This window comes from Phyllobates terribilis, unplaced genomic scaffold, assembly GCF_046119375.1.
Source record: "Phyllobates terribilis strain yellow unplaced genomic scaffold, ASM4611937v1 Scaffold_7__3_contigs__length_470593459, whole genome shotgun sequence".
NCBI classification, from domain to species: domain Eukaryota; kingdom Metazoa; phylum Chordata; class Amphibia; order Anura; family Dendrobatidae; genus Phyllobates; species Phyllobates terribilis.
Window position 1 is genome coordinate 251831865 of NW_027362767.1, and position 15055 is coordinate 251846919.

At 49.5% G+C, this 15055-nt stretch overlaps 1 protein-coding gene across 6 annotated transcripts in view; it reads right to left on the reverse strand.

Moving 5' to 3' along the window:
• The window catches only part of SARDH (sarcosine dehydrogenase), a 96030-nt gene that overhangs the window by 27057 nt on the left and 53918 nt on the right, over nt 1–15055 (reverse strand). For all 6 annotated transcript variants that reach the window (XM_073640249.1, XM_073640245.1, XM_073640250.1 and 3 more), the window contains exons 11-15: nt 7500–7641; nt 5355–5438; nt 4668–4781; nt 2633–2771; nt 1637–1750 (exon numbers count right to left, since the gene is read on the reverse strand). In XM_073640249.1, the coding sequence (XP_073496350.1) occupies nt 1637–1750; nt 2633–2771; nt 4668–4781; nt 5355–5438; nt 7500–7641 (593 nt within the window). The remainder of the gene's footprint in view (nt 1–1636; nt 1751–2632; nt 2772–4667; nt 4782–5354; nt 5439–7499; nt 7642–15055) is intronic.

Below are 15055 nucleotides of genomic sequence, written 5' to 3' on the forward strand. Positions count from 1 at the left end.
GCGGCTTTACACCACTCCATCCGACACTCGGCATTGTGCTTGGTGATGTACGACTGCATGCAGCCGCTCGGCCATGAAGCTCCCGGCGGGGGCGCCGTGTTTGTGCTGATGTTATACCAGAGGAGGTCTGGACTCTGCAGTTATGGGGTCAGTAGAGCGTTGGTGACTTTTCTGCCCTCTGCTCCTCAGCACTCGGCCCCCTGCCCTGTAACATTACGGGGTCTCCACTTTGTGGCTGAGTTGCTGCGGTTCCTTCCACTTCTCAATAATATCACTCACAGGTGATGGGGGAAGATTTAGGAGGAAGAAATGTAATGAACGGACTTGTTACCCCGGTGGCTCCTATTACAGGACCGCGCTGGTATCAGGGAGCTCTGCACCACCGGCCAATCTGTGACATGTTAGTGAAGGCAGACGGCATGGCGGGGGGATGTTATAAAGCGAGCGCCGAATGCTATACACCAGTGGCGAGGGGGCCGCATGTTATACACCAGGGGCCACATGTTATACACCGGAGGGCAATTGGACTGAATGACAAACCCGAATTCAATGACTAAGACGGGTGCCCCAACACTTTTCTCCATACACTGTACATCCATGCAATTCCTTGTAATTGTAAAATGTCATCTTCTAGTTTTTGGATGAAATGCCCGTCAGATTCTTCGAGTTAATGAAAAAAAAGTGTTATTTAAAGTAAAACTAGGACATGTAGCAGTATATAAAAAAATGTACCACAGCGAGCGGCGTCTGAACTGGCTATAAATGGAGTAGACCATCTTGCTAGATGTTCCTATCAGTTGTGATGAGAGACAGAAACATCAGAGCGAGAACTTCAAAGTCACAGACTGAAGACAGAACCAAGGATGGGAGGTCAACAGAGCGGCGTAAGGGAATGGTAGCAACTAATAGAGATCATACCTAACCCAACTGTTACACGGAATATAATCGGATCCAGCAGAAAGGTATTAGAACGCATCGGAAAATGGCAATACTGCAACTAATAGCACATCGATCTTAAATGGGGACATGTGGGCAGATAAGGCCTCTGCTAGAAGGCATGAAAAGTTGGGAGCCTTAGTGCCAATTCCTCCCTCCAGGGATGGTGCGGAAGGTAGCACAGAGGGCACCTGAAGCTAGAAATTAAAAAATAAACTACTCAGTATTATATAGCAGTGTATGGTGGTATTATTTAGCAACTGAACTGCAGTATTATGTAGGAACTCTATGGCTGTAGTATTTGGGATCATTATGACAGCTGTTTGAGCACTATATCGGGGTTTTATATAGGTTCAAATTATGAGAACTACCAATATCTAAAAAAGTGGCGAGATGTTTTACCCACTAAATACCCCTGCTGCTGTGACTAGATCCAAAACACACACCAATAACTATGTCAATCTTGTTAATCTCTAGAGAGGCAGGAAATATCCCGAGAGCCAAAACGGCATGTGATATGGTGGTGTGTGCGTTGGGTGGTCAACTAGCAGCACACATGAAGAAGAAGGGTCCGCTCTTGGCTTCGTATAGGTAGGGGTACAGCTACTGTGGTGCAGAGGTAGCAGTCAAACCAGAAAGGTGGGAGCTTTGTCCCCCCAAGTTGAAGATGTTCCTTTTACTCAACTTCTTGAATACCAACCCTCAAAGTCTGGTGAAAGAGCCGATGGAGAAGCCTCAGGTGTAAGGACGCTGACCGTAAGATCGCTCTCGGTTCCTCCCCTCTGGTTCAACATGCAGGTGTATATGGTAGTACCTACAGATTAAAAGAGACTGTAACGACTGTCATAGGAGATGGTGCACAGTATATTTGCAAGACGAACAGAATATATCCCATTGGATCATAAGTGAAGTATATACTAACGAGTTCTAAAAAAAAAAAGGGCATAGTTTGTACCAATGAGATGGTGGAAAAAGGCTCATTGCATTTCCAGAGACTAGACGTAGTAGCTTGGACAAGTCAGAGGAGGAGAGCAGCAGTCAAGAACTGAGATGCTGAGAAAGGAGTCAGAGTCCTTGAACATTACTTAAAAGGAACCTGTCAGAACGATTTTACTAATGAAACTAGTGATATGGCTGTAAAGGTCTTAGTACAATGATGAAAATGATACCTATTTTGTAGCAATCCGTTGTGACAGCACTGAGAAATCAAGTTTTAATGCCGCATGCAAATTAGACAGGAAGTGCAGTGGTACATTGACACGCCCCCATTGTAACTTCCTGGTTATTTTTCACATGGCTTCAAAGCTTGATTTCTCAGCGCTGAAACATTCGATTACCACAAGACAGGTATCATTTTCATTGTTTTACTTGGACCTATACATCTATACCTCTAGTTTTATTAGTATAATTATTATGGTAGGTTCCCTTTAAGAAAAATATTTAGCAGGACAATACTATGATTCTTCTGATAATTGGGAATGGAGCAGCTGTCAGATAAGGCCAGCACTTTAATTATTCTTCAACAACAAATATGTATTAGGTGCTACTATAAGGCATAACAAAGAGAATGTCGATCTAAGGTATCTTTTTTTGGAAATATGGTGTATTATTTTAGGGTCTTGACAATATGCAAGGACAGACACTCTTAATAAAACCCCAATGGTTCCTCTCTTAGTTCTTGGAGTTGATTGTATACCTGGTTTCTTGTCAATGTTTGCAGTAAACAGCCAGTTAGCCGCCTTCTTGGCATCTGACCCAACTAGGTAGAACTTTCCAAAGTAGGACATGTTGAAGACAGCCGCCGTGTTCCTGCACATAACACATTCTTTCCTGATCTAAAAATGACAGCACGTCAAACACAACAGATGAACATTGGAGGAAGGTGGAGGAGGGGGGAGAAGATATTCTGAGCTTTCCACAGTTAGTAAAAGAACTAAAAGATGGAAATAAACTGTAAATGACTCATCCAAAACTTTCTGTCAGGTGGGTACAATGCACAAAAATCTCAAAAAGTAACCCTTTCATGAGTCTCTGAGCTTGGACCCCCCCACCCGATCATCCTAATCAAGAGGAGCATATAAAAAGTCCAAGTCTTTTGAGATTGTAAACTGAACGTTCCGCCAATCTCTGGGATGTGACAGCTGTAGCGAGAGGTTCTGGACCGCTAATTATAATGGAGATCTGTAAGTGGTTTGTCATCCTGTCATGGTACATGTTCTCTACTCAACACAGGCTGTGCCTCATCTTCGCTGAGATGACGGGAGACGCTGCCAAGAAAGCTGGCACACAAGCCTGACAAGCGCAGAGCAGAGTATGTGTATTATTAACTTATCCCATCCCACTAGAATTTATCTCAACCGATAGGAATGGGAGGAGGTAAGTGGTTAATAGGAATTATTTGGTTTCAAGGAGAGACAAAAACATCCAAAAAGCAAAATTATAGTTTAACATAAAATAGACTTGCCCTATAGAGCGCTACAGCTCAATGACTCCTCTGCTCTCGACCTTACACACCATTTTTGTGGGGTTTTCTTTAAGAGCTTAGATCTAATGGCCTATCTATCCTACAACTTTGCCGAATTTTGCCAAGAAAATCAGTAAGCAGCTAAATCGAAAGTACTGCAAAGCCTTTAGTTGCCCTGAAAAGATGTATGTAATACTCTGAGGTTTCCTAAGAGTGTATCCAGCCCCTTTAAAGCTCTTTAAAGCAAACACAGCCTAACTGATGACAAAGTGACTTCAACATATGTGTCTATAGAATAGGATGGTTGTTCCTCGCTGTGCTGTCAGACTCTATCTGTAATGTTTATTCAGTGTTTTATGGATAAGCCGTGATGTCCTCTCATCATCTAGTTTCATCACAAATGGCTGCTGCATTCCCTGCCTTTGCTTTTATATAGGCTATGATAGTCTCTCTTTATTGGATGTGCTATATGATGTGATGTGATCGCTTCAAGGCATTATAGGTATTCACTCCTTGCTGCGCCCGAGGTCATGTCAGACTTCTGTGGATCATCTTCTGAAATGTGTAAAATGGCGAAGATATCAGGTTCCTGATCAAAAAAGATTCGTAGGAGAGATGTCCAATTGCCCCGTCGGTAGTTTGTGGCCACATGGACCAGAGTCCTGTGAATACTGGACGTAGAAACATGGCATGAAAAGGTTGCATTTGTAGAGCCACCATTTGATTATTTCCACCTTCAAACAAAAATTTTCCGAAATAAAAAAAAAATAAAATAAAATAACCCAGACCAAATGCTTTACAATCTGTGAGCTGCATAATTCACTCTGGCAGCGAGAGGAAGAGAAATAGAAAGAGCGAGAAACTCTGTGATTTAAATGAAAAGGGAAGGCAATAATTAGAAAATACTATTTTTAGGGACAATGAAGACAGAACAAGAAAAGGGACAACACCAAGTAAAAATTCTCTGGGCCCCGAACGGTCACCTGGAAGTAGAGAGAAGCCGACTTGAAAATTTTACTTTACCCAGGTAAGTGTTGGGTCTTCCGGAGTCTCCCCCACCCAGATGATGGTGGGGGAAAAAAGGAACAAAAAATTCAACACCTGATCTTCTTTTGTTTAGGGAAGATAAGCTGTTGCCAGAGGAGTCTCCCCTTACTCCCCTTACACCAGCACGCTCAGCTGAATCGAGTGTGCATGTGTATGGGGTGGGGTATATTCATCCGCGAGCTACTGAAAGCATATAAGCAGCTTTAGGCCAATTACTTACTATATCATGGTGAGGAGGGAAGTTGAAGGTGTACTCTTTTTCCAGGAGTTCACTGTAGACATAATCTTGGTGCGGCTGAAGGCCGTAGGCGCCATAAAAGTCATAGTCTTGGACCTATACACAAAGTAGTCATGTCAGTAGTCAATCATGAATGATTCAGGATCAGATGAGCCAGCTCCACGCAGGGCAGATGGCGGCTGTGTTATACAGCCAGCATCTACCTCGAACAGCAATGATCAGAGTTCGCTCTGATCTCTGCTGTCCAACCCTTTAAATGCATCTGTCAATTACAGAGAGAGACATTTACGATACACCATAAGGCTGTGCGTTCATTCAAGTACCCCCGCAATGTGATCACAGTAATTTAGGAGATAACATCGGTATTGTTTTTTTTTTTTCTTACCACTTCACCTCAATTTTCTTCCTCATATTTGAGTACGTGATATGGTGTAGTGTACAAAACTACAGCTCGTCGCACCCACAAAAAATAAGCTCTCAGATGGCTATGTCGATGGAAAAATGAAAAAAAAAAGAAAAGTGCTCTTGGAAGAACGGGAGAAAAAAAAACAAAGCGCAAAATTGAAAAATTGGCTTAAATGGTTAATTATAAATACTAAAAAAAATGTAGATGCCTATTGAGGCATTTGCTAGCCCAGTCTTGGACCATCTCAAGGAATGTGAACTCACCGGAGCTGGACCTTCTGGATTAAACCACCCGGGCCGTTCCCAGCCGTGTCTCTCCTGGAACACACATCCTTGTTGGAGCAGGTCCTGTGGAGAAGACAAATATTATGGAAAAATGTTTGTTTTTTTTCCCAAACAGCGCCACTGTTGTCTAAGGGTTGTATCTGGTATTGCAACTCGATGGCAGTTTGTGTTACTGGGATATGATGCCTCTGCAAACTCAACTCTTCTCCATCTGACCAGCTCAGCTCTGCCTATGCACAACGTATATCCCGAATCGCACAATACTTTGCTTGTCACCAGCGATAAAAAGGTATAAAAGAGCTAAAACAGGCAATAATGGTGATATAAATATCCCAACTTATGGGATAACTTTAGGCAGATGCAGCAGGAGGCTCTTGGCAGTCGTAACTATCCATCACGTAGTGCCCAAGATGCCTAGCAACCATCTTAAAATATACCAGTTACCGGAAGACCGGCTAACCCCGTTTTAGAGGGATCTGACAGATGACACCACAGGGAAGGCACAATGTCAGCGTGTTATTATACACCATTGTTCAGAAATATCTAGAAAGATCTGTCAGAAACAAGGCATGTATACAGGGTATATAGAGTGAAGGAGGCCTCGTGGCTAAATCGGGCTGCTTTATTCCGCCATCGTATATTCACTATTGTTAAAGGGGACCTGTCACTTGCCATAAATATGTATTTTTTTTACCTGGTATAAATGTGGCGCCCTGCGGAGCACAGGTGCCACAGAACCCAGTGGGGTGCATGGATGGATTTCTCCACAAGAGCCCCTCACACATTCACACACCTCCACCCTACCACCTCAGACCACCAGAGGGAGTCCGTTAGTGATATATATAGGGAGGGTGGAGCCAGGCAATTCAGTTTAGAGTGTGCTGGCACTTAGACCAGTGAAGAGACAACACGCTGGCTGCTGTGCTTAGGAGAGCCAAGGCCTACAGCACGAGTGGAGTTCTGAGGGCCCCGAGTGTGGCCGACGGCAAGGAGGAGAGGAGAGAGGAGTTGAGGGGGCAGAGGAGCGTACCAGGCTCACCCCTAACTATACACCGGACACCGGGTCCGCGCCTATAGGGTCCCTTTATACCCAGTAGGGACCACCGGATACCTGGAGGACTACAAGTCCTAGGTCCACCGATGCTGGCTACCGTACCAGGGCTAGGAGTCACGGAGGCCCCTGCGACCAGGGAGAGTGATCTCCAAGAGAAGGCCATACCACCAGGTCAGCAGGTGCAAGAGAGAGAGAGAGACAGTAATTAAGCCAGGCCTAGCTCCAGGCAGGTCAGAAGCTTAGCAAGTGAAAGCAACGGATCAGGAGGCCCTATACCTGCTCACTGGGGAGAGTCCAGAAGTGCACCCTTCGTACCGAGTACCCTGGACCATACCAGCATCTACACAAGTAAAGGTACCGAAGCGAACCCCCATGTGAGTGTCTGTCATTTCTCCCTGAACCGTCCTGGCCGTCTCTTACCTTTACCACCATCCATTTCCCCACACTGCCCTGAGGCCCGCTCCACCTGTGGGGAGCCGTTCCATCATAAACTGCCCTAACATCTGCCTCAGAGGACTGTCGCAGCGCTGGTAGACCTTACCAGGCACCACAGGTGGGGTCACAAACTATTCCAAAACCCCATATAAACCCAAACCCCCCTTCCTTTTTGGTTGACCGCCCTGTGCCACGGACCGGACCAGCCACCGTGATATCCCCCATCAGCATCCATAGGCCCGGCTGCCGAGTACCCCATTGCCCCGGGGGCGCGTCATAAAAGCCGCTGTTCTCCTGAATCCGGCGATGTTTTTCTTTTGTTCCTGAGCCTCTCCGTTCCTGAGATATGGCCCCCTTGTCTCTGTATATAAATCTAGATTTGTTACCAAATGGGTGTGGTCATCATTTATACTCCCATAAAGGAGTTGAGGACCATGCCCACTTGACTAACAAGACTAGATTTGTATATAGGGATAAAGGGGCCGTATCTCAGGAACGGAGAAGTGCAGGAACAAAAGAAGCAGAACAGCTGCATTTACACATGGTAAGAAAAATTACATATCTATGACAGGTGACATGTCTTAAGTCTTGAACTAATGTCTGGGACCTATTTCTAGATTATTTGACCCTATTACCTTATAGAGGGGATCGGTCCGCATGCCCCTTCCAGCCAGAGGTTCATCATATGGGAAAACTACGGAGTAATTTTTGGCATAGGACTCGTGACTCCTCTCTCTGATCCAGCGGTTATGATTGGTTAATGAGTGATGGAATCTCCTATAGTTTAAAAGAGACAAAAAGGGTTAATTAAGGAAGAATATTAAGTTTAACACTTATAGTACAGGCCCTTGGGCTACAGGGAGACCTTAGAGGAACACAGATATTCCTGGGCCCTCCCAAAGCCCAATGGGCCGTGGTATTGACGCGCCCCCAGAGCCGTGGGGTACTCGGCAGCCGGGCCTATGGATGCTGGTGGGAGATATCACGGTGGCTGGCCTGGTCCGTGGCCCAGAGCGGTCAACAAAAGGGGGAAATATTTATAGGGGATTTGTAAAGTTCGTGACGCCACCTGTGGAATGCGGCTGACTCGCCCCCTGGGCCGTGGGGCACTCGGATCCGGGCAGTAGGGGAACGATGGGGGTAGTAGTGGCGACCCGGTTCCGTGGCTCAGGGTGGTCAGACCAGTGGCAGTCTTTTAGGTGTTTTAGAAAATGTCCGATTACGCCACCCGTGGATTGCGGTTATTAGGAACCGCCGCTGCAGGGCAGACCGCTGGGGCTGATGGTGGGTGCAGCTGAGGTGGTGTGACTCCCCACGGGAAGAGTGCGGCCCCAGGGCAGTGTAGTGAATGGTGGGAGTGATGGTGGTGAGAGTCCCAATACCGGTAGTGCTGGAGGCGCGAAGGAGCACACAGACAACAAGTTACAGTCCAGGGTCTTTACTCACAGTTCATGTGCTCCGGGTCACTTCGGCACCGGTAGTGACCGCCCGAGCCGTGCTGCGTCCACCAGGTGTGGGGCTCGGTCAACTCCCAGGCAGTTCAGAAGTATGGCTCAGGACCCCCTTTTGTCCTTTCTCTGGCCTGCCTCACCAGTGACCCACTTTTGTCCAGCTGCCGCGAACTTGTGCGGGTAAACGTGGGCCCCGTCCTCCGCTGTCCTATATGGTGCCTTCCTAGCAGGTTTGATGAGGTGTCGCACCAATAAATGATCACGACGACCGGTCTTTGGCTGAGGGTAGTTTCTCCTCCACCAACTTGGGATCCGGTACCCTTAATCTGCCTGACCCTTCACCCTGTATTCTCGTGGGTTCTTAGGGTCCCTTCCACCTTCTTGTTCCTGAGCCCTTCTGTTTCTCTGTCTCTTCTTCTCCTTTCCTGTTCCTTTCTGTTCCTTTCTCTTGGAGCTGTGATGAGACGCAATCTCAGCTCCCCTTCACCTCCTCCTCGGCCTCTCACTAGGCCCTCCTGGAGTAGAGCTCCTACAGAGCCTCTACTCCCTGTCTTCTCCTCACTGGACAGAACGAACTTCTCCTCTTAGAGCTAAGATGGTGCCCACCTTTTATACCTCCCTCTGACCATGAGCCCAGGTGACCAGCATCCAATGGGCTCCTACCTACGCTCAGGAACCAACCCCTATCTGCCCCTACAGCACTGGGTGTTCCACCCCCCCTTCCCCACTCCAGACAGGGACATAGTCGGTCGTGCCTGCACTTCTGTCTAGTGGGAGCACCGTTGAGCTGTCCCTCGGAAATGGGGTGTGTGTGCTGTATGCAGCTAACTGAGCCCTGGTCCATACTCCATCCTTACCCGGGAGTGGAATATCACACCTCTGGCAGAGGTGCAATACCCCTGTAGCGGCCGAACCCTCGGGGCGCTACACGGCCAAAGGGAGCCGCCGCTGCGGAGCAGTCCTCTGAAGCTGATGTTACTGCAGCAGGGATGGTATGGCTCTCCACAGGAAGAGCTAGCTCCAGGGCAGTGTAGGGGTTGTTGGTTGCGCTGGGCGTTGTAGTGCAGGGGGGAAGATGACGCAGATGAAATAATGGACGGAGGCAGGGCATCCGAGTCTTTACTCACAGTTATTAACTTCCTCAGGTTGCACTGTCCAGCATACAGCCTCCCACGTCGCGCTGCGTTCACCAGAACGAGGGTTCAGCTCTTCCTCAGGTAGTTTAGGAGTACCTGATGGAACCCCGCTTTTTTGTGTTCCTCTCTCTAGACAGTCTTCACGCTGGGTCTTCTCCCTCTTCCCCTGCGCTTCCCCACTCTCAGTCCCGCTCGGGTGCTCTGAGTCCCTCCTGCCTAACTGGAGTTCCTGGACCTGCTTGACCCTCACGGAGATTAGAATGAGGCTTTGGCAACTGGACTATGAAAGCCAGAAGCCTCCGGTTTTTCCAGCTGAGACCTGGAGTAGCACGGCTGGTCCAGGGGCCGGTCCCCTTCTTGCGGCCTACGATGGTACTCCCCTAAACTACTTCCTCCACCCACACCCACTACTGGTTCCCCCTACCTTTGGGTTCCCCCCACTCCAGCCAGGGACAGCACTCAACAGGAAACACATTGCATATTGCCTTTCCAGCCGGCCTGGAGCAGTGTAGTGTTGGATGCAGGTGTTGGGGTTCCGGGCAGCACTCCCTCCTTACCTGAGAGAAGGAGACACCACACCTCTGCGTGAGGTGCAGTACCTCTGTGGCGACTGAACCCTCAGGGGCGCCACACTCCCCCTTGGTAAAACACAGCACATCCGCGGGCTGGAACTGAGCAAAACACCGTAAATTAGACATGCAAAATTTTAAGAATGCATTCACATATAAGATAACAAAACACTTCTTCCCTTTATGGGAGGCACTTCACTTTAACGTTACTGGTTACATTTATCACACATTCTAAAACACTTTTCATAACGTTCTGTAACAGGGTGTCCTTTTTTTACTGGTAAAAGAGTGCAAACGTAGCAGCATGAGGGTCCCGTCCGCAAACCCTCAACGTAGGCCATGGGCGTGGCTGCAGGGCATAAGTGATCCTGGTGCTGGACCACGTCTTCCGCCACGCCAAACGGGTTTTTCTTCTGAGGTCACTTGATTGCACTTATAAAACCAATAGGAAGCACTTTAAGAAGTGCAGAACTATATACAAAATCAATTTCTGGCTGTTCACAGTCCCCAGCCTGGAGTCTGTATACCTTGACGGGTAATTATGCAAACACACTAAAACAAAATACTGGTGGTACCCTTACGGGTGACTATTTACAGTTTAGTCCCGCCTACTATACTAGTAGTGGGGTCCCCGCCTGGGGTATTTCTGTTTTTTGCTGGACCCAGCCGGGTCATCAGCTAAGAAATGCGGGGGCGTGTCCTCTCCTTCCTCAATCACACGGTACACTTTGAGGGCGTACCACCCATGTTCCCTGTGGTGCCGAGTGTAAGTGACACGGTCACCGGGGTACAGGTTCCGGTCGGGATGGCCCTGTTCCAGCTCGGGCTCAACATCCCGCCGGTTCACAAAAATGTCCCTGGCGAAGTTGGGATCTCGAATAAAGCCCCACCCAGCCTTCAGGTCGAACTTCACCACGAGTCCTTCTTCACGGGGGCTGGGGTGGGCAGACTCCGCCTGCCGGGCCTGAGCTTTTGCGGCCTTGTTCCGGGCCTCTAGTCACTCACAACGCGCCCGCCGAGCGCGCCGCTCCTTTTCCAGTTGCTGGAGCTCTCGCCTGCAGAACTCTTTCCTCTGCAGGGCTTCGGCTTGGGTCTCCTGCGGGAACCGCATCAGGTCCCCCCCCCCCGGTTGTCCCAACTAAATTCCTCTCTGCTGGGGCAGGTAACCAGGGGTGCTGGTGCTGGTGTTGGGAGTAGCGGGAACGGCTGCTGGTCCTCGAACCGGGCGGGCCAATCAAATGCCGGCGCGCCATACACCCACTCGGGTGCCAGAGGTGGAGGCTCCGGAAGGGAACCGAGCAGGAAGTTCCTGGCTCCAGCGCCCAGGAGTGGAGGTTCCGGGAGGGAACCAAGCAGAAGGTCCTCAGGATCAGCGCCCGGGGGTGGAGGTTCCGGGCTGAGCAGCTGCTCCAGGGAGGGCATGGCGGGGTAAGGGGAGGGCTGGTGTAGGAGGCCCAGGAGCAGGTTGGTGCTTGCAACGCCTAGGACAGGGGATTTTTTCCTACCTGCTCCTTTGCTGCACACGGCCTCCTGGTATTCAGCGAGCTCCGCTGGGGCTGGGGTGCCGCTGATGGCATCCGGTGCTGTCCACCGCCATGCTGCTAATTTCTCCAGCAGCTCACTCTTCCACCTGGTAACCGCTGCTTGCTGGGCTCGTTCCACTTGCTGGCTCAGCTCCAGGATCTCACTTTGGAGGAACTCCGCATCCTCCGGGGACAATTTATTGGATTCCCCCTCCAGGGTGAGGGGGGTCGCTTGTTGCTGCAGGCCAGAGGCGGAGGCTGGATCCTTGCTTCCGTCCATGCTGGCTGCCGGGTGCGGTCTTCTAGACTTGTTAAGACCACACCCTGTCTCCATTCCTTCTCTCTTCCTCCCCTCCCCTTTCTGGGGCGGTCCCATGGCAGCTTGCTGTCGGTCACTCCTTGTGACGTCCTCCCTGCCTTGACGGACACATCTATGCAGACAATCACTGTTGCAAGGGGCAGGGTGTGCTTTTGGCGCCATTCTGGGACCCGGCCCATGATGGGAGGTTCCATATTGTTGTCCTTGATCACGCACATAATGGCGCCCGCCCCAGAAGGGCGCCACATTCAATGTAGAAAAACAGTTCCTTAGGCACACAATACCCGCTGTTAACGGGTTGGTCACGTATCCTGTTCGTGACACCCGAGATGACGCGCCCCCAGAGCCGTGGGGTACTCGGCAGCCGGGCCTATGGATGCTGGGTGGGGATATCACGGAGGCTGGCCTGGTCCGTGGCCCAGGGGGTCAACAAAAAGGGGAAATATTTATAGGGGATTTGTAAAGTTTGTGACGCCACCTGTGGAATGCGGCCAAAGGGAGCCGTCGCTGCGGAGCAGTCCTCTGAAGCTGATGTTACTGCAGCAGGGATGGTATGGCTCTCCACAGGAAGAGCTAGCTCCAGGGCAGTGTAGGGGTTGTTGGTTGCGCTGGGCGGTGTAGTGCAGGAGGGAAGATGACGCAGATGAAATAATGGACGGAGGCAGGGCGGTGCAGTCATCCGAGTCTTTACTCACAGTTATTATGTTCCTCAGGGTGCACTGTCCAGCTTACAACCTCCCACGTCGTACTGCGTTCACCAGAACGAGGGTTCAGCTCTTCCTCAGGTAGTTTAGGAGTACCTGACGGAACCCCGCTTTCTTGTGCTCCTCTCTCTAGACCGTCTTCACGCTGGGTCTTCTCCCTCCTACCCTGCGCTTCCCCACTCTCAGTCCCGCTCGGGTGCTCTGAAGTCCCTCCTGCCTAACTGGAGTTCCCGGACCTGCTTGACCCTCACGGAGATTAGAATGAGGCTTTGGCAACTGGACTATGAAAGCCAGAAGCCTCCGGTTTTTCCAGCCGAGACCTGGAGTAACACGGTTGGTCCAGGGGCCGGTCCCCTTCTTGCGGCCTACGATCCCTCTGTCTTCTGACAGATTCGGGGCGTACGGCTGCCGTCCTGCACTCGCCGTACCCCCTGGGATCCCTTGAACAAAACGGAGCCTACTCCTCTGCTCCCCTCCTGGACCTCTAGGACTGGGCCCTACTTGTGGAGCAGAGCTCCTAAGGAGACTCTGCTCCCAGACTGACTTCTCTCACTGACTAATCTGCCACCCTAAGATGGCTTCCCTTTTTATACTTACTACTATGGTGCTCCCCTAAACTTCTTCCTCCACCCACACCCACTACTGGTTCCCCCTACCTTTGGGTTCCCCCCACTCCAGCCAGGGACAGGGCTCAGCACTGCGCATACATCTTGCCCTTCCAGCCGGCCTGGAGCAGTGTAGTGTTGAATGTGGGTGTTGGGGTTCCGGGCAGCACTCCCTCCTTACCTGAGAAAGGAGACACCACACCTCTGGGTGAGGTGCAGTATCTCTGTGGCGACTGAACCCTCAGGGGCGCCACAATATCAGCCCAGATTGTGACAAAGTTCCAGATTTTATTATAGTTCAGGCTTTTGGGGTTTCTTGGTCTGTTATGATAGAAGATATCTTCCTATAGACATATATAGTCTCCGATGTATCAAGACAGACAAAAACAATATGGCGCAACTGTGAAGATCTGAGGTTGTGGGTTGTAATAATCACCTAGGCAGGTTAACGATGCAACAATATTTTGTTCCTTACATCCAAGGTTTTACAACAACTCCAGATAAATGGCCAAAATACATTGCCCCCAGTCCACAAGATCCCCTCCCCGGGGCGGTAGTTCCACTGCCTTTGTACCAGGTGATACTCATTGTCTCCCAATTTTTGGTTAGCACACAGATTTCGTATCTCCAGCCAGTATAGCCTATATTCATATTCCACGCTCAGCCATCCGACAGATAAAAGGATAGAAACACAGGTATCCAGTAGCAACAGTCCTTAAGGAAAGTTCATCAAATCCAGACAACAAATCCCACAACTGTAGCTTGTTTATCCAGACCAGTTGGAAACTGTTCTCCAAACTCCATAGGCCATCCATCCATGGGCTCCAGGACCTCAGCCTAGATCCTCTCCCTCCGACGTCATTCCAGCAACTGCCACTAAAACACATGGCTTAATTGTCCTCCCTCTCCTGGGATCAACCTCCTGGATGGGCAGACGTGTCCACACCCTCCCCCTTAAACATTTGCTTTTAGCTCAAAGAATGAAGAATATTCCAGAAGCCCATCACCTGGGACTGCATGTGAGACCCCCTGTGGTGACAGCTCTGTGGTGACAGCTCTGCTAGGTCTACTATCCCCACCCATACAATGGGACTAGTGGCTGAGAGAACAATGGCTTGAGGCCCATGAAATACTGATGAGATTAATGGAATGATTGCTTTACCTTTAGCAATCTCTTGTCTGGCCTAATGAGTACATAAGATCCAACCAGCATGTCTTCCTCTGCTTACTGTCATAGAATGGAAACATTGATTCCTGAAGCTGAACACTTTTCAAGTGAAATTAGTGCAAGCAAAACACTAATAAAAGACAATAATAAGATTGATCTAACCGGTGTTCCGTGCTGGAAAAAGTCTGCATCTCTTACAGCCGCGGACTCCGCTCTACGTGCATTTGTCCAGTACTCTTAGAATAAGGCCAGCTCCTCACAGAAACTATTTCAATGTGTTGCACTCTGCCAGGGCACTACTGGTGCTGCTATAGTCAAAGGCCCAAGGGTGTATATTTAGTGGGGCTCGCCTGCATTCTGTATTTAAAAGGGAGGTCTGGTCTGGGGTCAGTAGAGGACCCAATCTGGGGTCTATATGAAGTACTTCTTGTCTGGGGTTTGTATTAAATTAGGGTCAGGGGTTTCATGTGGGGAGTCTATATTTATTTACAGAGTTTAATTTAGACTTTGAGGAGTCTGAAGGTCTTTATTGAGTTGGAGGTCTTGTCTGTTTTTATTTAGGAGGCCTTTATTTAAGGCGTCTGTGGTGTGTTTTTATTTAAGGGGTCTGGTCTGAGGTCCCCATTACCTAGCGGTCTTGGGTCTGTATTTATTTAGGGAGTCTAGGGTCTGTATATATTTAGGGGCTTGGTCTGGGATCTGTATTTATTTAGGTG